General features: G+C 48.3%; 2 protein-coding genes and 1 non-coding gene across 7 annotated transcripts in view; all 3 read left to right on the top strand.

Annotated features, from left to right (window-relative positions):
* Window positions 1-1416: 1416 nt before the first annotated feature.
* On the top strand, window positions 1417-3085 carry APOF (apolipoprotein F). 3 transcript variants are annotated; one of them, XM_050749173.1, is made up of 3 exons: window positions 1417-1533; window positions 2073-2314; window positions 2399-3085. In XM_050749173.1, the coding sequence occupies exons 1-3, from the start codon at window positions 1518-1520 to the stop codon at window positions 3032-3034; spliced, it is 894 nt and encodes a 297-aa protein (XP_050605130.1). In that variant the 5' UTR covers window positions 1417-1517; the 3' UTR covers window positions 3035-3085. The 3 variants fall into 3 exon arrangements, with proteins under 3 accessions (XP_050605130.1, XP_050605128.1, XP_050605129.1); XM_050749171.1 differs by having other exon boundaries at window positions 2073-3085; XM_050749172.1 differs by lacking the exon at window positions 1417-1533 and adding an exon at window positions 1592-1976 and having other exon boundaries at window positions 2073-3085.
* Window positions 2857-24208, top strand: part of STAT2 (signal transducer and activator of transcription 2) — a 22660-nt gene continuing 1308 nt past the window's right edge. Inside the window, exons 1-24 of one of the 3 annotated variants that reach the window (XM_050749129.1) lie at window positions 2857-2953; window positions 8159-8296; window positions 8452-8605; window positions 8934-9029; window positions 9206-9295; window positions 9387-9462; window positions 9879-9964; window positions 10128-10276; window positions 13032-13190; window positions 13292-13384; window positions 13596-13655; window positions 14052-14072; window positions 14292-14385; window positions 14848-14895; window positions 14976-15059; window positions 15249-15347; window positions 15450-15585; window positions 15705-15757; window positions 15884-15978; window positions 17873-18009; window positions 18204-18386; window positions 18620-18677; window positions 20658-20968; window positions 21269-23222. In XM_050749129.1, the coding sequence (XP_050605086.1) occupies window positions 8166-8296; window positions 8452-8605; window positions 8934-9029; window positions 9206-9295; window positions 9387-9462; window positions 9879-9964; window positions 10128-10276; window positions 13032-13190; window positions 13292-13384; window positions 13596-13655; window positions 14052-14072; window positions 14292-14385; window positions 14848-14895; window positions 14976-15059; window positions 15249-15347; window positions 15450-15585; window positions 15705-15757; window positions 15884-15978; window positions 17873-18009; window positions 18204-18386; window positions 18620-18677; window positions 20658-20968; window positions 21269-21411 (2556 nt within the window). In that variant the 5' untranslated portion in view covers window positions 2857-2953; window positions 8159-8165 and the 3' untranslated portion in view covers window positions 21412-23222. Of the gene's footprint in view, window positions 2954-4002; window positions 4526-8158; window positions 8297-8451; window positions 8606-8933; window positions 9030-9205; window positions 9296-9386; window positions 9463-9878; window positions 9965-10127; window positions 10277-13031; window positions 13191-13291; window positions 13385-13595; window positions 13656-14051; window positions 14073-14291; window positions 14386-14847; window positions 14896-14975; window positions 15060-15248; window positions 15348-15449; window positions 15586-15704; window positions 15758-15883; window positions 15979-17872; window positions 18010-18203; window positions 18387-18619; window positions 18678-20657; window positions 20969-21268; window positions 23223-24208 lie in introns of those variants that run through there. The other 2 variants (XM_050749128.1, XM_050749131.1) reach the window with 2 other exon arrangements.
* LOC126931875 (U7 small nuclear RNA) lies at window positions 12038-12101 on the top strand. The gene has a single exon (XR_007717984.1). It is a non-coding gene; the product is annotated as a U7 small nuclear RNA (small nuclear RNA).

Here is a 24208-nt window from a genome sequence, read left to right as displayed (position 1 = left end):
GTACCCAGAACGAGACCCTGAGCCTCCAGCCATCTTTCACAGAGACTGGGCACCCATCAAACATGCTCTCCATTTTTTGGAGAACACGGAGAGCCAGATTCCTCTCCCAGATCCCAGGACCTGCCAGGATCTCTTACACACAGCCCCCTTCCTAGCCCCTGTCTGAGTACCTGTCCAACTTAGCTCTGAGGATGGCCCTGGAGGAGGTGGGCTGCCCAACTGAGGCCCATGTTCTGCAGCTTCAGATGGGAGGAAAGGATACCACTGAAACCCTCATCCATGAGGGTCAAAAAGTTCAATGGGGAGGAAGGCAATACCAACGTTAATTGTGAAGAATCTAGTGGTCCCTTCGGGAAGTGTGAATAAACCGAGCACCCAGCTGCCCATCCTGGGAAATGTATGGATGGTGGCAAATATACCCACTGGGGTGGCTGGCTTACCAGTTAGCTCAGATGGTGATTGAATTTGCTGAGAAACCATCTCCCATGATGCTTGGTGCCACAGTTCAAAGCTTTTGGTGTCAACATCACCGAGAACTGCAGGTATGAGTGTTGGGAGCGTATTGAAGAATCAGGCAAAAAGTTGAAGAAGCTGTCAAGTTAAGATCATTTAAATGTCCATGGACAGTGACAATCTAATCTATCAAATGTTCCACAGCTATTCTGAAGTGCTTTGTGAGGAAAATGATCCAGGAATTGATCCTGGCTCACTTCAGCTATTCAAAATGCCACATAGGTAACGAGTCTCCTTTCCCAGGACTGTATTCAAGGACGGGACACAATAAGTAGTTAGAAATGTTGGAGACCACTTCGGACAGATGAATGCTCTTTATTTCATCCCTTCACTTAAACACACATGTGACCAGTGTTAGCCTTGCCCTTCTCCACTTAGTAGGTGTCAGCCCCTATTTTTTTTTTTTTAAGATGGAGTCTCACTCTGTAGCCCAGGCTGGAGTGCATCCTGGCCCACTGCAACCTCCACCTCCCGGGTTCAAGCGATTCTCCTGCCTCAGCCTCCCAAGTAGCTAGGACTACAGGCACCCACCACCACGCCCGGGTATTTTTTTTTTTCCGATATTTTTAGTAGAGACAGGCTTTCACCATATTGGCCAGACTGGTCTTGAACTCGTGACCTTGTGATCCGCCCACCTGGGCCTCCCAAAGTGCTGGGATTACAGGCGTGAGACACCATGCCCAGTCGCTAATTTAATTTTTAAAATGAAGAGAAATGAGAGTATCACAAACATCTCATCTTTCCTAATTCTGAATTTCCCTGGCTCCTATCATGAGCTTACTGTATGTGGCAGGGACATACAGGAAATGCCAAAGAACAGGACTGTGGGTATAGATGTTGAGTGTGTGACAAGGGCACAAGGTTTGAGCAGCCAGTATAAATGGGCAAATATTTGCAGAGATTACATCCTTCACTGATCATAGGGGAAAGCAAATATCTCCTTTCCTCACGGGACAGAGAACTAGGCAGAACAGGATCGGGGAGCAACCAAAACTCACTTCTCAATGACTGGACTGTGTGGTAATCTGGGGTCCCTATATATGGGTGGAAATAAAACAGAATCCCTGGTGACCTGTAAATGAGGGAAACCAAGTGGGAGCAATTGGGGTGCATTTCCTATTTCCTAGGCCTTTACCTAAAAAGAACAGAAGCTTGGGGCTAGGTGCAGTGGCTCACACCTGGAAGCCTATCACTTTGGGAGGCGGAGGTGGGAGGATCACTTGAGCCCAAAGTTCAGAATCAGGCTGGGCAAGATGGCAAAACCACATCTCTACAAAAATTTTAAAAATTAGCTGGGCATGGTGTCATGCACCTGTAGTCCCAGCTGCTTGGGAGGCTGAGGCAGGAGGATCCCTTGAGCCCAGGGGTTCAAGGCAGCAGTGATTTGTGATCCCATCACTGCACTCCAGTCTGGGCAACAGAGCAAGACCCCGTCTCTAAAAAGAAAGTACAAAAGCTTGTAGGTAGGTGATGTATGAGGTGTCCCCCTAACTGAGCTGTGGGCTCACCATAGCCCTTAGGGAAATGGTTTGTATGTTTTGGATTTCTCCCCTTTCTAGGGTACTCTGCTCCAGACATGTGTGGCCTCAGACTCATCATGATACCAGTTGAGCTGCTACTTTGCTACGTCTTGCTGCACCCTGTGGATGCCACTTCATCTGGAAAGCAGACAAATGTCTTGATGCACCTTCCCTTGTCCTTGGAATCCCAGACACCCTCCTCAGACCCCTTGTCCTGCCAATTTCTGCACCCAAAGTCACTGCCTGGTTTCAGCCACATGGCCCCTCTACCCAAGTTCTTGGTAAGCCTGGCTCTAAGGAATGCCCTGGAGGAAGCTGGTTGCCAGGCTGATGTTTGGGCTCTACAGCTACAGCTCTACCGCCAGGGTGGTGTGAATGCTACACAGGTCCTCATCCAGCATCTTCGAAGGCTCCAGACAGGAAGAAGCACAGAGAGGAACGTGTCAGTGGAAGCCCTGGCCTCTGCTCTGCAGCTGTTAGCCAGGGAGCAGCAAAGCACAGGAAGGGTCCGGCGCTCCCTCCCCACAGAGGACTGTGAGAATGAGGAGCAAGGTATGCACAATGTCATCCAGCTGCTGCCAGGAGTGGGAACCTTCTACAACCTGGGCACAGCTTTGTATTATGCTACTCAAAACTGCCTGGGCAAGGCCAGGGAACGAGGCCGAGATGGGGCCATAGATCTGGGATATGACCTTCTGATGACCATGGCCGGGATGTCAGGGGGACCTATGGGTCTAGCGATCAGTGCTGCACTTAAACCTGCATTAAGGTCTGGGGTTCAGCAGTTGATCCAGTATTACCAAGATCGGAAAGACGCAAACATCTCTCAGCCAGAGACCACCAAGGAGGGTTTGAGGGCCATCTCAGATGTGAGTGACTTGGAAGAAACGACTACCCTGGCTTCTTTCATATCAGAAGTAGTAAGTTCAGCTCCCTACTGGGGGTGGGCCATAATCAAGAGCTATGACTTAGATCCTGGGGCTGGGAGTCTTGGGATATAAAAGAAGGTAGTAACCACAGAACTAATAAATCTAATATCCTGACAAGCTGTATACATGTCTTCAAAATTTTAAACTCCGATTTATTCAGGAGGAAGGCTGTACAGTAAAACGTAGGAACGTAAATATTTGGGGGTTGAAGTCAGAGGGTTTGGTTTTGAATCTAGGCTCCACTTGTTAGAGCCTCCGTGATCACTGACTGGTAACTTCTTTCTTGAACTAAGATCAGTTTTTAAATTTCTAAAGGAGAGAATGATTTTAACTTCAACGAGTTGCCCTGTAAATTTTAAATGACACAATTAATCTAAAGTGCTTATCACAGTACTCTCAATAAATAGCTATTAGCCAGGTGCAGTGGCTCATGCCTGTAATCCCAGCACTGTGGGAGGCCGAGGCAGGAGGATCACCTGAGGTCAGGAGTTCAAGACCAGCCTGGGCAACATGGCGAAACTCCGTCTCTACAATAAACACAAAAAATTATCCTGGCGGAGTTATGCACGCTTGTAGTCCCAGCTACCTGGGAGGCTGAGGCGGGAGAATCACCTGAGCCCGGGTGGTCGAGGCTGCAGTGAGCCGAGGTCGCGCCACTGCACTCCAGCCTGGGTGATAAGAGCGAGACCACGTCTCAAAAAATAAAAAAAAAAAATACTGTTTTCTTTTTTTTTTTTTTTTTTGAGACGGAGTCTCGCTCTGCCGCCCAGGCTGGAGTGCAGTGGCCGGATCTCAGCTCACTGCAAGCTCCGCCTCCCGGGTTCACGCCATTCTCCTGCCTCAGCCTCCCGAGTAGCTGGGACTACAGGCGCCGCCACCTCGCCCGGCTAGTTTTTTGTATTTTTTTTTTTTTTAAAGTAGAGACGGGGTTTCACCGTGTCAGCCAGGATGGTCTCGATCTCCTGACCTCGTGATCCGCCCGTCTCGGCCTCCCAAAGTGCTGGGATTACAGGCTTGAGCCACCGCGCCCGGCCAAAAAAATACTGTTTTCATTACCTCAGCCCTCCTCTTCCTATCCCAAGGCGTCGAAATTCCGGTCCCACCCCTTCCCATGGAGCCCTTGGCGTCTACAGGCTCCTCAAGCTAGTTTCGGTTCCGTGGCTCACGAGCGGGTTCTCGAAAATCAGCTGTTTCAGTCTTGGGCCAGTCCACTAATTAGACTCCTCCCCTCGTAGAAAGTGCCTACTTGAACTTCTCCACCAATCGCTGGAGCTGCAGGTGTGGTTTCGGCTCAGCTTGTCCCGCCCCGCGGGGGGGTGTAGTTGCGGCGGCGCCAGTGAGTTCGCAGTCTGGGAAGGGCTTGACTGAGTGGCAGCCAGTGTCGGGGTGGCGACTGGGAATGGGGCCGCTCCGGACTTCCGCTGCCAGCTACAAGGGGGCGGGTCCGAGGGTGTAGGCCGAAGTTGTATGCGGGGCCTGAGGCTCTAGTACCCGAACTCCTTCTACGGACGGGAAGTCGCGACCAGAGCCAGTGGAGGGCGCGGGGACTGCAACCCTAATCAGGTACGGGCCCTGAGAGGGTGTGCTGAGGTAGGGGTGGGGGTGAGAGTGAGAGTTCCTCCCAGGGAAGGGCGACTGGCCCCAGGAGTTACGCCCTGGAGGGGGCAGCTTCTGTCCCCAGGTTGAAAGAGGAGCTGTCTGTCGCCTGCTCGGTTCTCGATCTTCTCCTGTCCAGCCTATCTCCCCAACCCCAATGCCCCTCCCCGAAAACTGCCCTGCAGCTTCCAAGACCCGGAATCTGGCATTGTTGGTTCGGTATCTGACGTTACTCTGCTCTGCATTATTTTTTATCTTCACCTAAAAACGATGTTCAAAGATAGATAAATCTAAAAACAAAGATAGATATCGTCTTTATTTGTTTTGTTAAAAAGTATAAGCTACTGAAAGATGAAACATTGCCTAAGGTCACACACAAAATTCAGTTCATTTCAGAAAAGCTTCTTGAGTGCAAAATATGTGCTTAAGAGTGAGAGATAATGAGAAAAAATTGTTTTAGCTCTTAACCTCAGTGTTTGCAATCCATTCGGGGAGACCAGGTTTTTTGTTTTGTTTTCATATTTGAATCTTTGCTGACTTGCTCCTTTAATATCAGACACTTAAATCCTCAAGAATTGGGACCTCATTATTATTATTATTATTATTATTATTATTATTTTAGAGATGGAATCTCAGTATGTTGCCCAGGCTCGGTTTCAAACTCCTGACTGAGCTCAAGCCATCCTCCCGTCTTGTGGGCCTCACAAAGTGCTGGGATTACAGGCATGAGCCACCATGCCTGGCCACCTAATCATGTTTTTAACTTATATTTTTTTGTATCATAAAAGCAATACAGACACATAGTGTTAAAAATCAAGCACTACTAAAAGGGTTAAAATGAAAATAGCCCCTGCCCAATCCCTCCCTTCCCTTGTTCCTGCTGGAGGTAGAAGGGCAGCTGATGTTATTCATGTTAGTAGAAGACTATACCACCCCAAGCATTTCTTTTTACTTTGTAATAAAATCATGTGACCTTTTTAGACCACTAATGTGCATGAATTCTGTTCTGTTAGGCTCAGGCTGCAACAAGCTTAAGTTTCAGTTTCCTAAATAGACACCAGATGGCAGCGAGCAGGGAACAGTGAGGAGAAAGATGCAAGGCACAGCCTGCTTGGTGACAGGCAAAAGCCAATTCATTGTTGTTGTTTTGATTCAGAGACTGCACTCTGTCTCCCAGGCTGGATGTGATCTCCACTTACTGTAACCCCTGCCTCCTGGGTACAGGCCATTCTCCTGCCTCAGCCTTTTGAGTAGCTGGGATTACAGGTGCCCACCAACATGCCTGGCTAATTTTTTTGTATTTTTAGTAGAGATAGGATTTCACATTGGTCAGGCTGGTCTTGAACTCCTGACCTTAAGTGATCCTCCTGCCTCTTCCAAAGTGCTGGAATTACAGGCATGAGCCACTGTGCCCTGCCAAAACAAAAAAAACAAAAAAAATTTAAGTGAAGTTTCAGGATCTCACAAAGTTGATAACTTATAATCATATTCAAGATTCACAGGTCATAAACGTGTCATATTCTTAGGGACTGAGCAACCCGTTGCATAGCATTTAGATGTCTTCTAGCATGGAGCTCCTCCTTCCTATATGGAGGGCAGTTTATAGGGTGTACTTACCTAACCTCCAAAAAGATTTAGCTCCTAAAAAAGCTTCAGGTGGCCGGGCACGGTGGCTCACACCTCTAATCCCCGCACTTTGGGAGGCCAAGGTGGGCAGATCACCTGAGGTCAGAAGTTCCAGACCAGCCTGGATGACATGGTGAAACCCCATCTCTACTAAAAATACAAAAATTAGCAGGGCATGGTGGTGGGCGACTGTAATCCCAGCTAGTCAGGATGCTGAGCCAGGAGAATCCCTTCAACTCGGGAGGCAGAGTTTGCAGTGAGCCGAGATCATGTCACTGCACTCCAGCCTGGGTGACAGAGCAAGACTCCATCTCAAAAAAAAAAAAAGCTTCAGGGTCAGCAGGGATCATGCTGTAATAAATACTTAACATCAACACTGATCTTTAAATGCTTATATTTGTTTAGCATAAACAAATATAAACAACAAACACATAAATGCAAAATAAATGAATTAGAGAGATAGATGAAATAAGATAGTGGAAACAGTAGTTTGTTAAAGCTGGATGGTGATCCTTGTACTAGTCACTCTGCTTTAGTGTGTGTTTGAAAATTACCATTAGGCTGGTTATGGTGGCTCATGCCTGTAATCCCAGCATTTTGGAAGGCTGAAGCAGGCAGATCACTTGAGCTCAGGAGTTTGAGATCTGCCTGGGCAACATGGCAAAATCCTATCTCTACAAAAAATTAGCTGGCGTGATAGCACACTCCTGTAGTCCCAGCTCCTTGAGGGGCTGAGGCAGAGAATCGCTTGAACCTGAGAGATCAAAGCTGCAGTGAGCCAAGATCATGCCACTGCACTCCAGCCTGGGTGACCAAGTGAGACCCTGTCTTAAAAAAAAAAAAAGAAAAGAAAATTCCCATTAAAGCACAAAGGCCCACTTACTGAAGCTATTAAAATACAGGTTGGGGCCGGCTGGGTGCAGTGGCTCACACCTGTAATCCCAGCACTTTGGAAGGCTGAGGTGGGCAGATCACGAGGTCTGGAGATCAAGACCATCCTGGCTAACACGGTGAAACCCTGTCTCTACTAAAAATACAAAAAAAATTAGCCAGGCATGGTGGCGGGCGCATGTAGTCCCAGCTACTCGGGAGGCTGAGGCAGGAGAATGGCATGAACCCAGGAGGCGGAGCTTGCAGTGAGCCAAGATCGCGCCACTGCACTCCAGCCTGGGTGACAGAGCGAGACTGCATCTCAAAAAAAAAAAAAAAAAAAAAATACAGGTTGGGGCCACAGTGGCTCATGCTTGTAGTCCTAGCACTTTCAGAGTCTGAGGTGATTGGATCACCTGAGGTCAGGAGTTTGAGACCAGCGTGGCCAACATGGCAAAACCCCATCTCTACTAAAAAAAATACAAAAATTGGCCGGGCATGGTGGTGGGCGCCTGTAATCCCAGCTACTCAGGAAGCTGAAGCAGAAGAATCGCTTGAACCAGGGGGATGGAGGTTGCAGTGAGCCAAGATCATGCCACTTCACTCCGGCCTGGGCAACAGAATGAGACTCCATCTAAAAAATATATATATATATATACAGATTAGGCATTTCTAATCTGAAAAATTGGGCTCCACAGTTTTCCAGTGAGCATTTCCTTTGAGCATCATATGGGTGCTCAAAAAGTTAGATTTTGGACCATTTCAGATTGCAGAGTTTTGGATTAGGGATGCTCAACTGGTAAGTAATGCAGATATTCCAAAATCTGGACAAATCTGAAATCCAAAATGCTTGGAATAGCAGATACTCAACCAGTAGCACTCCCTGGAAGAATATGCACCAAACTGATAGCAGTGGTTACTTCTGGAGAGGAGGGGAAAGAACCAAGATTAGGAGTAGGGTCAACATAGACTTTAATGTTTTCAATATTTTTATTACTTGTATAATTTAAACATTTTAAATTAGTAATAATGAACAATCATGAAACTATGGATGATTTAGTCCAGCAAAATATCCAGTTGGGAACCCTCATCTTTCTGATGCAGAGCCCAAATGGCACAGTGGGAAATGCTGCAGAATCTTGACAGCCCCTTTCAGGACCAGCTGCACCAGCTTTACTCATGCAGTCTCCTGCCTGTGGACATTCGACAGTACTTGGCTGTCTGGATTGAAGACCAGAACTGGTGAGGCCTTCAGGAAGTTGGGGGAATGAGAAAGGTGGTGCCTTACGTCTGGGCCCCCAGGATCCTGGAATCATTAATGGCGGGAGGGGGTTGGAAAGCCTCAGGATTACAGTAAGACTGCAGAGACACTAATCCTTCTTATTCCTGGTTCCCAGGCAGGAAGCTGTACTCGGGAATGATGATTCCAAGGCTACCATGCTATTCTTCCACTTCTTGCATCAGCTGAACTATGAGTGTGGCCGTTGCAGCCAGGACCCAGACTCCTTGTTGCTGAAGCACAATTTGCGGAAATTCTGCCGGGACATTCAGGTACTTGGAAGGGTTGAGAGCAATGAGGTAGCACTGGGAGCTGAGTATAGAGGAGTAGGATTTGGAGAATGGAATAGTACCTGGAGGTGCAAAGGGAGACAGGGACAAATCTGGGGAAAGAAGGACAGAATCTGGACTTGGGGAATTACTAGCAGAGAGGAGGGCTGCATATACATGACACTGTTGGGAGGATGCTATGGTGAAAAGAAAAAGGGCTAGGAACCCCGAAGGAAGAAGAAATACTGTGGACATTGGTGGGGAAGGTCTAGGATGATAGGTCATTGAGAGTGGTTGAATTGGATCAATACTTTCTGTTTTCCTATTCTAGGCCTTTTCCCAGGGCCCTACCCAATTGGCTGAGATGATCTTTAACCTCCTTCTGGAAGAAAAAAGAATTTTGATCCAGGCTCAGAGGGCTCAACCGGTGAGGACAATTCAGTGGTATTGTTGGAAACTTCTGAAATAGAGACGAATCATGGAAAGCGCTCAGGGAGTTGTCTCACAACAGCATCCCCCCCAACATCCTGTGGTATGATTTCAGGCCTGAACTTAAGGCATGAAAGGCCAGAGTTAAAACATGCTCAGAGCCTCTTTTTTCAGGAGCAAGGAGAGCCAGCTCTTGTAACACCTGTGGAGAGCCAGCAACATGAGATCGAATCCCGAATCCTGGATTTAAGGGCTATGATGGAGGTTAGTAGATGTGGTAGGAGTTAGGGTGGGCAGCGTTCAGTCTAATACCTCCCTGAAAAGCAGCCTAATTGGGGTCCTCTCCCCTCTGCAGAAGCTGGTAAAATCCATCAGCCAACTGAAAGACCAGCAGGATGTCTTCTCCTTCCGATACAAGATCCAGGCCAAAGGTAGGAAGCACATTGAGGGGCTGGAGAAAGATAAGTGCCTGCTGAGAAGCCAGAGCTGGAAGTGAACAGGAGAAAGCTCCAATGAGCAGTAGTCACTGTCAGACACACCCCACTGACTACAGTCCTGCTGCCATGCAAAGCTGGAAGTGCCAGGGTGTTTTGTGGAGGTTGAGCTGGAGGTGTAGCTGGGAGACAGTAAATGTTGAGGAAATGCATGGAAAACTAACAGTGTTTTATTTGAGGGGGTGTCTGGTCCAAGCATGACCATTCAGAATTTGCCTGAGGGTCCCACAGGTGCCTGTGCTTTGGTTTCCCTTTCTTCCTCCACAAAATTCCTCCTTCCTGAATCCAACTGAGACCCCAGTCAGGAAGGAGAGGAAAGAACCCCTGGACTGACTCCTGTTCCCACCATCCAGGGAAGACACCTTCTCTGGACTCCCATCAGGCCAAAGAGCAGCAGATTCTGCAGGAAACTCTCAATGAACTGGACAAAAGGAGAAAGGTGGGAGGCAGAGGACAGAACGTGTGGGCAACAGGGACCTGGAAAAATGAGGGATGTGGGGACCCTGGTCCTCTAGCACTGGCTTCTTTGTTTCTTCATCCCCAGTTGGGTAGTGGAGGGTGAAAGAGAGAGATGCTCAAAACTCACATTATCTCTTTCCTAGGAGGTGCTGGATGCCTCCAAAGCACTGCTAGGCCGATTAACTACCCTAATCGAGCTACTACTGCCAAAGTTGGAAGAGTGGAAAGCCCAGCAGCAAAAAGCCTGCATTAGAGCTCCCATTGACCACGGGTTGGAACAGCTGGAGAAATGGTGAGAGGTACCACCCCAACCCTTGTCCTCGCCATGCACTGTGATTTGTAAGTTGCAGTGCCCTGCATATAGCAAGATATACTGTTCTCTATTGGTCTCTGCACCCCAGAATGAGCCCTGCTCCCTGCTGACTGCAGCTCTATTCTACTCCTCATCCTCACTACCCGGGGAGCCCAGAGCCCAGTCTCCTTCAGGGAAAGGAATGAATTAACCCACAATCTGATTTTTTCTTCCTTTTTAATCACTCAGAAATATATATCTATATATGTATATAGATATATATTTTACTGCAATGAATACAATGACAAGAAAGGAAGGAAGGAAGGAGGAAGAGAAAATTACCTATTATCTAACTTATTAAACAAAAATGGAATCATATTGTTCATACTATTTTGAAACCTATGAGTTTTTTTAAACTTAACAGTATTTTTTATACATATGTGTGTGTGTATATATATAATTTTTTTTGAGACGGAGTCTCACTCTGTCGCCCAGGCTGGAGTGCAGTGGCACGATCTCGGCTCACTGCAAGCTCCGCCTCCCGGGTTCACGCCATTCTCCTGCCTCAGCCTCCCGAGTAGCTGATACTACAGGTGCCCGCCACCATGCTTGGCTAATTTTTTGTATTTTTAGTAGAGACGGAGTTTCACCATGTTAGCCAGGATGGTCTCGATCGCCTGACCTCGTGATCCGCCTGCCTCGGCCTCCTAAAGTGCTGGGATTACAGACGTGAGCCACTGTGCCTGGCTTTAAAAATTTATTATAATTTAGACTTTTAAAAATATACCAGGCCAGTCATGGTGGCTCATGCCTGTTATCCTAGTGCTTTGGAAGCCTGAGGCAGGAGAATCACTTCAGGCTTGGGGTTTGAGATCAGCCCGGGAAACATAACAAGACCCCATCTCTACAAAAAAAAAAAATTTTTTTTTTTTAATTAGGCATGTCCAGACGCAGTGGCTCATGCATGTAATCCCAGCACTGTGGGAGGCCAAGGTGGGCAGATCCCTTGAGGTGAGGAGTTCAAGACCAGCCTGGCCAATGTGGTGAAACCCTATCTCTACTAAAATACAAAAATTTGCCGGGTGTGGTGGCTCATGCCTATATTCCTAGCTACTCGGGAGGCTAAGGCAGGAAAATCGCTTGAACTCGGGAGGCAGAGCTCAGCCGCAATAGCGCCACTGCACTCCAGGCTGGGTGACAGAGCGAGACTCCGTCTCAAAAAAAAAAAAGAAATTAGGCATGGTGGCACACGCCTGTAGTCTCCAGCTACTCAGGAGGCTGAGGTGGGAAGACTGCTTGAGCCCAGGTGTTCGAGGCTGCAGTGAGCCATGATTATACCACTGCAGTCCAGCCTGGACAACAGAACGAGACCCTGTCTCTAAAAGTATATATGTACACATACCATAATACCCAGCTACTGAGGAGGCTGAGGCAGAAAGAGTGCTTGAGTCCAGGAGTTTGAGGTCAGCCTGACCAATATAGCAAGACCCTCACCTCTTTAAAAAAAAAAAAGTAGATAAAAAAATACCACAATTGCTCAGGTAGATTGAAAAACAGGCATATAGTACTTATAGTACAGGACCAGCATGCATGCGTGCATTTATTGATTGATTGATTGACTGATTGAGACAGGGTCTGTCTCCATCTCCCAGGCCAGAGTGCTTGGCCTTAAGTGATCTGCCCACCTTTGCCTCCCAAAGTGCTGAGATTACAGGTGTGAACCACCATGTCAGCTGGGGAGGCTTTTTAAAAGATAGTTCCAGGTGTTACAGCTCTTTTAGAATTTGTCTAGCAGGCTTTCAAGTTTTTGCCAGAAACCACCTCCACCCCCACCCTCACCCCCACCAAAAAAAAAAAGATAGTTGCAAATGTTTCCCAGAATAGTTGTCCTGATCGGATCTGTTTTCTCATGTGTAGTGTTTGGTTGTTTTCCTGTCACCACATTGCTGATTATTATCATTTTTAATTATAGAAACAGTAAAGTACAGTAGTTAAAAATGTGAGTTGGGGCTGGGTGCAGTGGCTCACGCTTGTAATCCCAGCACTTTGGGAGGCTGAGGCGGGTGGATCACCTGAGGTCAGGAGTTCGAGACCAGCCTGGCCAACATGGCAAAACCCCGTCTCTACTAAAAAATATATATATATATAAATTAGCCGGGCGTGGTGGTACACACCTGTAATCCCAGCTACTCAGGAGGCCGAGGCAAGAGAATCTCTTGAATCCAGGAGGTGGAGGTTGCAGTGAGCCAAGATCACGCCATTGCACTCCAGCCTGGGCAACAAGAGCGAGACTCTGTCTCAAAAAAAAAAAAAGTGTGAGTTGTACAATGGGACTGCCTGGGATGACATACAAGCTTCATCCCTTACTAGTTGTATGACCTTGAGCAAGTCACTTAACCTTTCTGTGCCTCAGTTTTATCATCTGTAATGTGGGGATAATAATAGTACCTGCCTCCGAGGTTGTTTTGAGGATTGAATGTGTTAATATGTGGAAAGGGCTTAATATAAGTTGTACATAGCATATGAAAGCTGTTATGTTAAATCTGTTAGCAGTTTTATATGTGAAAATAGCTTCGATTTTCATTTCTTAGATTATGAATCATGTTGAATAATCCTTTATACGCTTCCTGGATTCTTCTCCCCCCACCCCCAAGTCAGTTTCTGACTCTTCACATATTTATGGAGAGGTCTTGGAACCTGGATGGGGGAATCCAGGAAACTCATGGATTCCTTCTTCCTGAATTTTATCACCCAGGTTCACAGCTGGAGCAAAGCTGTTGTTTCACCTGAGGCAGCTGCTGAAGGAGCTGAAGGGACTGAGTTGCCTGGTTAGCTATCAGGATGACCCTCTGATCAAAGGGGTGGACCTACGCAACGCCCAGGTCACAGAGTTGCTACAGCGTCTGCTCCACAGGTCTAGAGGCCAGGCAGGAACCCTGGGGGAAAGAAGGAACAAGGGAAGCCATTCTTACAGATACTGAGCTATATATTCTTTCCACACCTCTCTCTCCTCAGAGCTTTTGTGGTAGAAACCCAGCCCTGCATGCCCCAAACTCCCCATCGACCCCTCATCCTCAAGACTGGGAGCAAGTTCACCGTCCGAACAAGGTTGGCATTCCAGAACTCATTCCTGCTTGCTTTTTCCAACCCTGCCACTTTGTATTTTCTGGCTTTACAGCTCTTCCCACTCTTGGCTTTTTCTTCTCTCTTTCCTCTCAGTCTCCCTACCTCTTATAATCCCTCTTCTCTTTTTCAAACATCTGGCCTATCCAGAAGGTTGAGGTTGACCACTTTCCCCTATCCCCCTTCCTTCCCACAGGCTGCTGGTGAGACTCCAGGAAGGCAATGAGTCACTGACTGTGGAAGTCTCCATTGACAGGTAAATTGGAGCAGGTGAAGGGTGGCCAGGACATGGGCTGCTGGGGTGGAGGAGATACTCATTCTTCACAACAGGGTCTAGGGCTATCTTCTTCCTCCTTCCGTTCCTATCTCATAGAAATTATAATTCATTTCTTTTGTTGAACACTTACTTTGTGACATGCAGCATGTCAGGTACTCATTTAATTGTCACACCAACCCCATGAATTAACTATTACCGGTGCACCGTACAAACAAAGATACAGGCTTAGAGAGACCGATTACATCTCTTCTCAAGACCACGTAGCTAGTGAGCTCAAGTCAGGTTTGAACCCAGGTCTATCTGATCCCAAAGACCAAACTCCTAACTTCCATACTCTTTTGCCCGATGATTTTTTTAAAATTTATTTCTTTTCAGGAATCCTCCTCAATTACAAGGGTAGGTGCTTGACAAGGACACTGCAAACATCTGTACACTGCACGACCTGCAGAACCACATTCGGCATCCCTGGTGGCACAAACGAGGAGGGGGATTTGGGATATGGACGAAGGGAGATGGCGAGATCTGAAATGAAGTGGAACTTCTGTTTTTTTTTCTGCTGAGTTTTTAGAGTAATTCCGTTCCTTATCTCCATGTATCTTCTTCCTCCTGGAACAGCTTCCGGAAGTTCAACATTCTGACTTCAAACCAGAAAACTTTGACCCCCGAGAAGGGGCAGAGTCAGGGTTTGATTTGGGACTTTGGTTACCTGGTAAGAATAGTTTGTGACCTATGCTTTTATTACTATTTTTATTTTTTTTTGAGATAGAGTCTTACTCTGTCCCCCAAGCTGGAGTGCAGTGGTGCGATCTTGGCTCACTGCAACCTCCGCCTTCCAGGTTCAAGCGGTTCTCCTGTCTCAGCCTCCTGAGTAGCCGAGACTACAGGCACACGCCACCATGCCTGGCTAATTTTTGTATTTTTAGTAGAGACAGGGTTTCACCATATTGGTCAGGCTGGTCTCAAACTCCTAACCTCAGGTGATCCACCCGCCTCAGCATCCCCAAGTGCTGGGATCACAGGCATGCGCCACCACACCTGGCCTGCTTTTAGTCCAAAGGAACAGGGGTTGGGGGAAGTTCCCAGGGCTTGAGGGGTCTTGAAGCCAAACAGGAGTTCCAGGGACCCTAGGGTGCCCACTCTGGCATTTTCTCTCCTTCCCCTCAATTCACAGACTCTGGTGGAACAACGTTCAGGTGGTTCAGGAAAGGGCAGCAATAAGGTGAGGCCAGTACAGAGGACTCGGGGGCAGGGGGAACTTGCCAAAGGGCCTTCTGATGACTATGTCTTTGGCTGTCCCAGGGGCCACTAGGTGTGACAGAGGAACTGCACATCATCAGCTTCACGGTCAAATATACCTACCAGGGTCTGAAGCAGGAGCTGAAAGTGAGTGAAAATGGAGGGCAAGGAGAGAGAAAGCAGCTTTGGAAGAAGGCATAAGGAGGGGATAAAGAAGAAAGAAGAAAGGCTTCTTTGGAAGAAGCCTCTTGGGGTGGATTAGCACTCCTTTCCTCTAACAAATACCTGCAGCTAGAAACATCACATCCCTCTGTGTGACTCCTGTCTTCTCCCCAGACGGACACCCTCCCTGTGGTGATTATTTCCAACATGAACCAGCTCTCAATTGCCTGGGCTTCAGTTCTCTGGTTCAATTTGCTCAGCCCAAACCTTCAGGTAGGGAGTGGGGCCGACAGGTCAAGTGGGGAGAGGAGGGGTGTGGAAGCTTGGTGTGATAGGCTTCTTCTGAGCCAGACTGCACTCCTCCCACCCCTGCAGAACCAGCAGTTTTTCTCCAACCCCCCCAAAGCCCCCTGGAGCTTGCTGGGCCCGGCTCTCAGTTGGCAGTTCTCCTCCTATGTTGGCCGAGGCCTCAACTCAGACCAGCTGAGCATGCTGAGAAACAAGCTGTTCGGTACAGATTTCCTTTTCTCTCAACCTTTCCCCAGCCTTAGTCTTTCCTGTCCCTCTGTCCTATCTATCCCAGGACCCCTGGCTTCCCTCATCATCTGTCTGTGGCTATCTGTCCCACAGGGCAAAACTGTAGAACTGAGGATCCATTATTGTCCTGGGCTGACTTCACTAAGGTAACTCCCTGAATTCCTGTGGAGCTAGATCTAGCCCACATTCCAAATACTGGCCTTCCCATGTCCCTCCTTCCCTACACCAGGGGCAACTCCTCAGCTCTTGCTACCTTTCCATTCCTCCTCCAGCGAGAGAGCCCTCCTGGCAAGCTACCATTCTGGACATGGCTGGACAAAATTCTGGAGTTGGTACATGACCACCTGAAGGATCTCTGGAATGATGGGTAAGGCCTTGGTCCACCTTGTCTCCTGGGCTTGTGCTTTCTGGGCTTGAGAGTGGAGTCTGTGCGCCCTCATGTGGCAAGCAGGGAGAGAGAGCAAAGACAGGCGTGAGGCCATGTCTCCTCACATTTGTTAACAATGATAGCCATAGACAGTGTTTGTGAAGCATCTCCTGCATTCCAGAGCCTGATGTGCGCTCTTCATTAATTCTCTCATCTCATCCTTATGACTATGCTGAGTGGTGGGTTTTGCCATCTTCATTTCAAGTGAAGAAACTAAGTTTCAGAGAAGTTAAAGAACTTACCCAAGGGACAGAGTTGATATTCAAACCCAGGCCTATGTGACCCCAAGCTCATGCTCTTTTCACCACACTGCCTACCAATTTGTGTAGCATTTGGCTTTTAAAAGTGCTATTCATGCCGGGCGCGGTGGCTCACGCCTGTAATCCCAGCACTTTAGGAGGACGAGGCAGGCGGATCATGAGGTCAGGAGATCGAGACCATCCTGGTGAACACAGTGAAACCCTGTCTCTACTAAAAATACAAAAAATTAGCCAGGCGTGGTGGCGGGTGCCTGTAGTCCCAGCTACTAGGGAGGCTGAGGCAGGAGAATGGCGTGAACCCGGGAGGCGGAGCTTGCAGTGAGCCGAGATCGTGCCACTGCACTCCAGCCTGGGCGACAGAGCGAGACTCTGTCTCAAAAAAAAAAAAAAAAAAAAAAAAAGTGCTATTCATGACCAGGCGCGATGGCTCACGCCTGTAATCCCAGCACTTTGGGAGGCCGAGGTGGATCAGCTGAGGTCAGGAGTTTGAGAGCAGCCTGGCCTGTAACATAGTGAAACCCCATCTCTACTAAAAATACAAAAATTAGCTGGGCATGGTGGCACGTGCCTATAATCCCAGCTACTCAGGAGGCTGAGGCAGGAGAATCGCTTGAACCCAGGAGAGAAGGTTGCAGTGAGCCGAGATCGTGCCATTGCACTCCAGCCTGGGTGACAGAGCGAGACTCCATCTCAAAACAAAACAAAACAAAAAAAGTGCTATTCATGGCTGGGCGCAGTGGCTCACACCTGTAATTCCAGCACTTTGGGAGGCTAAGGCAGGCAGATCACCTGAGGTCAGGAGTTCAGAACCAGCCGGGCCAACATGGTGAAACCCCATCTCTACTAAAAATAAAAAAAATTAGCCAGGAATGTTGGCAGGCCTGTAATCCCAGCTACTCAAGAGGCTGAGGCAGGAGAATCGCTTGAACCCGGGAGGTGGAGGTTGCAGTGAGCCAAGATCATGCCATTGCACTGTAGCCTGGACAACAAGAGCAAAACTTGGCCTCAAAAAAAAAAGAAAAAAAAATGCTTCATGGCTGGGCACAGTAGCTCATGCCTGTAATCCTAGCATTTTGGGAGGTTGAGGCAGATGGATCACTTGAGTCCAGGAGTTCAAAACCACCCTGAACCACATGGTGAAACCCCGTCTCTACAAAAAATACAGAAGTTAGCCAGGCATGGTGGTGTGCACCTGTGGTCCCAGCTACTCTGGAGGCTGAGAGGTGGGAAGATTGCTTGAGCCCAGTAGGTCGAGGCATGGAGGCAGCAGTGAGCTGTATCATGCCACTGTTCTCCAGCCTGGTGACAGAATGACACCCTCTTTCCCAAAAAAAAAAGAGTGCTGTTCATCTGTGTGATCTCACTGAATCTTCGTACCTCTTCAAACCCTCGGAAGGTCGCTGTTGTCAGCAAAGTGAAGTGACTTGTAAAAGATAAAAAAGCTAAGTGGCAGAGCTTGGTCCAAAACCTGGGTTCCAAACCTAGGCTATTTCTCCATACAAGGGGAGCAGGGAGGCAGGGGCTGGTGGGGCAGGGGGTTGGGGGACGGCTCACAGCTGCTCTTTGTGCTCCAGACGCATCATGGGCTTTGTGAGTCGGAGCCAGGAGCGCCGGCTGCTGAAGAAAACCATCTCTGGCACCTTTCTACTGCGCTTCAGTGAATCGTCAGAAGGGGGCATTACCTGCTCCTGGGTGGAGCACCAGGATGATGGTCAGCTGCTGTGCCCTGCCATTCCCACAGCCTCTCCTTTCTGCCTGGCTCCCCTCTTGCCCCTCTGCCTGCCCTTGGCTTCCCTGGCTCTGTCCTGCATCCCTCAACCGGTTTGGGACTGGGGAGCCAGAGCAGGGAGCTCCAAGGCCCGGCCTCTTCCCTCAAGCCTGCCTGTTATTGCATTCACTCTCCAGACAAGGTGCTCATCTACTCTGTGCAACCGTACACCAAGGAGGTGCTGCAGTCACTCCCGCTGACTGAAATCATCCGCCATTACCAGTTGCTCACTGAGGAGAATATACCTGAGAACCCACTGCGCTTCCTCTATCCCCGAATTCCCCGGGATGAAGCTTTTGGGTGCTACTACCAGGAGAAAGGTGGGAATTGTTGACATACTTCATTGCTAGATTGCAGAGATCTTCAGACATCCATAGATCCCACTCCTTCCTTTCAAGCATGGGAAGACTGATATCTAGAGGAGTTAAGGGATTTGTCCATGGGATACTGCTGGTTCCTATGGGGATGAGACTGCCAGGACCGTCTGAGGGGAACCTCAGGCTATGTGTCTGGCCCACTGATCTTCTCTGCTTCTTATATATGTTCCTCACAGTTAATCTCCAGGAACGGAGGAAATACCTGAAACACAGGCTCATTGTGGTCTCTAATAGGTGAGATATAAACTCTCCACCCATCCTCCCTAGTCCTTTTTGGCTGTGCTTCAGTGAATTGTCAAAAGGGGGCATTACCTGCTCCTGGGTGGAGCACCAGGACGATGGTCAGCTGCTCTGCCCTGCCATTCCCACAGTCTCTTCTTTCTGCCTTCTCCTAACGTGCCCCTATTCCAGTCTCCCCAGCCTTCCCTCCCTCCTAGCCCACTCTAGTTTTTTCCAGTTCTAGTCTCTCCTATCTCGTATTTTTCTGCTGCCATCCTTAGGTTGTCTCCACAGGGGTTTCTGGATAATAATGATCATAATGACTGGTGTTAATGGGCACCTACTTGATGCCAAGCATGGAGCTTTTTTTTTTCCCCAGACAGGGTTTCGCTCTGTCGCCCAGGCTGGAGTGCAGTGGTGTGATCGTGGCTCACTGCAGCCTCGACCTCCTGAGCTCAAGCAATACAGGCATGCATCACCAAACTCAGCTAATTTTTTGTGTGTTTTTTGTAGAGATGGGGTCTTACCATATTGCCCAGGCTGGTCTTGAACTCCTGGACTCAAGCAATCCACCCGCCTTGGCCTCCCAAAGTGCTAGGATTATAGGCATGAGCCACCACGCCCCGCCTATATATATATTTTTTGAGACGGTCTCTGTCACCCAGGCTGGAGTGCAGTGGTGCAATCATGACTCACTGCAGCCTTGACCGAGGGGTTGAAGTGATGCTCCTGCCTCAGCCTCCCAAGTAGCTGAGACTACAAGCACACGCCACCACACTCAGCTAATTTTTAAAATTTTTTGTAGGGATAGGGTATCACTATGTTGCCCAGGCTAGTCTTCAACTCCTGGCCTCAAGCAGTGTCCTGCCTTGGCCTCCCAAAGTGCTGGGATTATAGGAATGAGCCCTGGCACTTGGCTGGGGATAGTTTTTTTTTTTTTTGAGACAGAGTCTCGCCCTCATTGCCCAGGCTGGAGTGCAATGGCGCAGTCTCAGCTCATTGCAACCTCTGCCTCCCAGGCTCAAGCAATTCTCCTGCCTCAGCTTCCTGAGTAGCTGGGATTACAGGCGAGCGCCACCCATGCCTGGTTAATTTTTATTTTTTTTGAGACAGAGTCTCACCCTGTTGCCCAGGCTGGAGTGCAGTGGCATGATCTCAGCTCGCTGCAACTTCCACCTCCCAGGTTCAAGTGATTCTCCTGCCTTAGCCTCCCAAGTAGCTGGGACTACAGGCACGCACCACCACCACGCCTGGCTGATTTTTGTATTTTTAGTAGAGACAGGGTTTCACCATATTGGCCAGGCTGCTCTCAAACTCCTGAACTCGTGATCCGCCCACCTTAGTCTCCCAAAGTGCTGGGATTACAGGCGTGAGCCACTGTACCCGGCCTAACTTTTGTATTTTTAGTAGAGACGGGGTTTCACCAAATTGGCCAGGCTGGTCTTGAGCTTCTGGCCTCAAGTGATCTGCTCGCCTCAGCCTCCCAAAGTGCTTAGATTACAGGTGTGAGCCACCGTGCCTGGTCTGAAAGTTTATTTTGTGCCAGGCACTAGGCTAAATGGTTTATGTTTATTTTCTCATTTTATTGAATCTACAAAATAGTCCTTTGAAGTAAACACTGTTACTGTTTTCAGCTAAGGAACTGGATTTAGAGTAGTCAAGTTTTGTACCTAAGGTACATGGCTAATAAATGATACAGGTCTGTTAGATTCCATAGCCCTGCTTTCAACCACCCTACTGTCTCTCAAGAATTACTAGGTATTGTTCTCATTTATAGATGATAAATCTGAGGCTCAGAAAAGTTAGGATACTTGCCTAAGGTCCCCCAGCTAGTAAATGCCAGGATTCAAATTCCAGGAGGCCTGATTCCGAACTCCATGATCTTTAGCCCTCTGCTCTTCTGCCTTCTTAGACTAGCTGCTGCTTGTTCTACCATTCCTTCTTTCATTTAAACCACTGAGCCCTGCCCCTTTGTCTCTGTCTTTGGGTATCCAGACAGGTGGATGAACTACAACAACCGCTGGAGCTTAAGCTAGAGCCAGAGCTGGAGTCGTTAGAGCTGGAACTAGGGCTGGCGCCAGAGCCAGAGCTCAGCCTCGACTTAGAGCCACTGCTGAAGGCAGGGCTGGATCTGGGGCCAGAGCTAGAGTCTGTGCTGGAGTCCACTCTGGAGCCTGTAATGGAGCCCACACTACGCATGGTATCACAAACAGTGCCAGAGCCAGACCGAGGACCTGTGTCACAGCCAGTGCCAGAGCCAGATTTGCCCTGTGATCTGAGACATTTGAACACTGAGCCAATGGAAAGTAAGTGATGAAATAGAGCTATGGAAGACAGCACACATTCCCTTTCCTACCCCTTCTCCCTCTCCCATTACAGAAAAAACTGAGCTCCAAGCTCCTCATTGGAGAGAGGTCCATTCTGTGATTCCTTTTTTTTTTTTTTTGGAATTACACATGCCTTCCCCCACCTCCCTGCTCTTTGATCCCACAAGTTCCCCCTCAGGCTCTTCCCAGGCCTTTCCTGCCATCCTCCCTCCCTTTCCTTGCTGGGTTGGGAATTCCTAACTAAGATCAGGGCCTCACTTTTCTCTCTGGGTTACCTAGTCTTCAGAAACTGTGTAAAGATTGAAGAAATCATGCCGAATGGTGACCCACTGTTGGCTGGCCAGAACACCGTGGATGAGGCTTACGTCTCCCGCCCCAGCCACTTCTACACTGATGGACCTTTGATGCCTTCTGACTTCTAGGAACCACATTTCCTTTGTTCTTTTCATATCTCTTGCCCTTCCTACTCCTCATAGCATGATGTTGTTCTCCAAGGATGGGAATCAGGCATGTGTCCCTTCCAAGCTATGTTAACTGTTCAAACTCAGGCCTGTGTGACTCCATTGGAGTGAGAGGTGAAAGCATAACATGGGCACAGAAGGGACAACAATGAATCAGAACAGATGCTAAGCCATAGGTCTAAATAGGCTCCTGAAGGCTGCCTACTGTGCTGGGAGGTATAGGGGTCCTGGAGGCAGGCCAGGGCAGTTGACAGGTACTTGGAGGGCTCAGGGCAGTGGCTTCTTTTCAGTATGGAAGGATTTCAACATTTTAATAGCTGGTTAGGCTAAACTGGTACACACTGGCATTGGCCCTTGGTGGGGAGCACAGACAGGCTAGGACTCCATTTCTTTCTTCCATTCCTTCATGTCTAGGATAACTTCCTTTCTTCTTTCCTTCACTCCTGACTCAATCCCTGAATTTCTTCTTTTCCTACAGGGGTTGAGAGCTTTCTGCCTTAGCCTACCTACCATGTGAAACTCCACCCTGAAGAAGGGGATGGATAGAAGTAGACCTTTTTTTCTTACCAGTCTCCTCCCCTACTCTGCCCCTAAGCTGGCTGCACCCATTCCTCTCCCATAAAATGATCCTGCCAATCTAATGTGCCTGTGAAGCTTTGCACACTAGCTTATGCCACCTAGTCTCTACTTTCTCAATGCTTAGCAGACAGATCACTCCTGGAGGCTAGGGATAGTAGGATTGCTGGGAATTTAGCAATTGCTTTTTTTTTTTTTGAAACAGGGTCTCACTCTGTTGCCTAGGCTAGAGTGCAGTGGTGCAGTCACAGCTCACCGCAGCCTCAACCTCCTGGGTTCAAGCAATCCTCCTACCTCAGCCTCCTGGGTAGCTGGGACCATGGTATGCACCACCATGCCCTATTTTTTTTTTTCTTTTTTTAGAGACAGGGTCTTGCTACGTTGCCCAGGCTGGTCTTAAACTCCTGGGCTCAAGTGATCTTCACGCCTTGGCCTCCCAAAGTGCTGGGATTATAGGCATGAGCCACTGCGCTCGGCCAGGAATTTTTTTCTTTTTTTTTTTTTTTTTTTTTGAGATGGAGTTTCTCTCATTGTCCAGGCTAGAGTACAATGGCGTGATCTCGGCTTACTGCAACCTCCGACTCCCGGGTTCAAGTGACTCTCCTGCCTCAGCCTCCCAATTAGCTGGGATTACAGATCTGCACCACCATGCCCAGCTAATTTTGTATTTTTAGTAGAGATGGGGTTTCTCCATGTTGGTCAGGCTGGTCTCGAACTCCCGACCTCAGGTGATCTGTCCACCTCGGCCTCCCAAAGTGCTGGGATTACAGGTGTGAGCCACCATGCCTGGCAGGAATTTCTTTTTATAGTATTGGATAAAGTTTGGTGTTTTTACAGAGGAGAAGCAATGGGTCTTAGCTCTTTCTCTATTATGTTATAATCCCCCCCTTTTTTGTGCAATATGTTGTTTACCTGAAAGGAAGGTTTCTATTCCTTGGTTGTGGACCTGGACAAAGACCTAGTCTGTGGAACTTAAAACCCTGAAGGTCTGTCATAGGTCTCTGGACAATCTCACATCTTAGCTGTTCCCAGGGAACCCCAAGGTTCTAAGATGTCCTCCTGATGTAGCTTGAGATATAAATGAAAGGCCCTGCACAGGTGGCTGTTTCTTGTCTGTTATGTCAGAGGAACAGTCCTGTTCAGAAGGGGGCTCTTCTGAGCAGAAATGGCTAATAAACTTTGTGCTGATCTGGAAATGTCTCATCTCTGAACCTCTTTTATTTCTCTGCTCACAAAGGGATACCAACAAGCTGCACAGAAATAAAGTCAGAAAATTGTGACCTCTCTTCCATCCACCCCTTTATGTTCCTCTTGTCATATTTCTTCTTCCCTTTCTGTTTGGAGTAGCCCCTCCTGTCCCTTAGACTCTTCTAGGGGTGCTGGGAGGTATATATGCATTGTGGGGGGAGGGATGAGTAGTTATATAACTGTTTCATTGTCACTCAGCTGATTGTTGGCAAAGCCAAGACAGGAACCTGTCTGGATTTGTCTGACTTCAAAGCCCACAATTTTTGATGCTGTGACTATGGAAAAAAAGGAAAGGAAATAATCACTAGCCACTTCCCTTCGTCTTTTCTTTTTTCAAAGAATTTCAGCTACCCTTGAGTTACCAAACTTCCAAAGGGACTCCAAGGCTGGGCGTGGTGGCTCATGCCTGTAATCCCAGCACTTTGGGAGGCTGAGGTGGGTGGATCACCTGAGGTCACGAGTTCAAGACCAGCCTGACCAACATGATGAAACCCTGTCTCTACTAAAAATACAAAAATTAGCCAGGCGTGGTGGTATGTGCCTGTAATCCCAGCTACTCGGGAGGCTGAGGTAAGAGAATCACTTGAACCTGGGAGGCGGAGGTTGCAGTGAGCCGAGATCACGCCACTGCACTCCAGCCTGGGAGAGAGAATGAGACTCCATCTCAAAAAAAAGAAACAAAGGGACTCCAAATGTCCTTTGAGGGGAGAGTCCCATTGTTCCGGGATATTTACCTTCATTTCCTGGAATGCCCTTCCTGCTCAAAACTGAACTCTGACTTTTGATCAGGACCCCTGTCTTTGGCCAGATACACCCTTGGCCAAGAAAGCAGGGAAGGAGACACTGGATCAGGGAGCAAGTGACCCTTAGGTATAACCCCACTTCCTAATCTGGTAATCCCATTCTGCTTGCTCAGCCATATAGGAATTAATAC

This window comes from Macaca thibetana, chromosome 11 (assembly GCF_024542745.1).
Source record: "Macaca thibetana thibetana isolate TM-01 chromosome 11, ASM2454274v1, whole genome shotgun sequence".
NCBI lineage: Eukaryota > Metazoa > Chordata > Mammalia > Primates > Cercopithecidae > Macaca > Macaca thibetana.
This window is presented reverse-complemented; position numbering and strand designations above follow the sequence as displayed.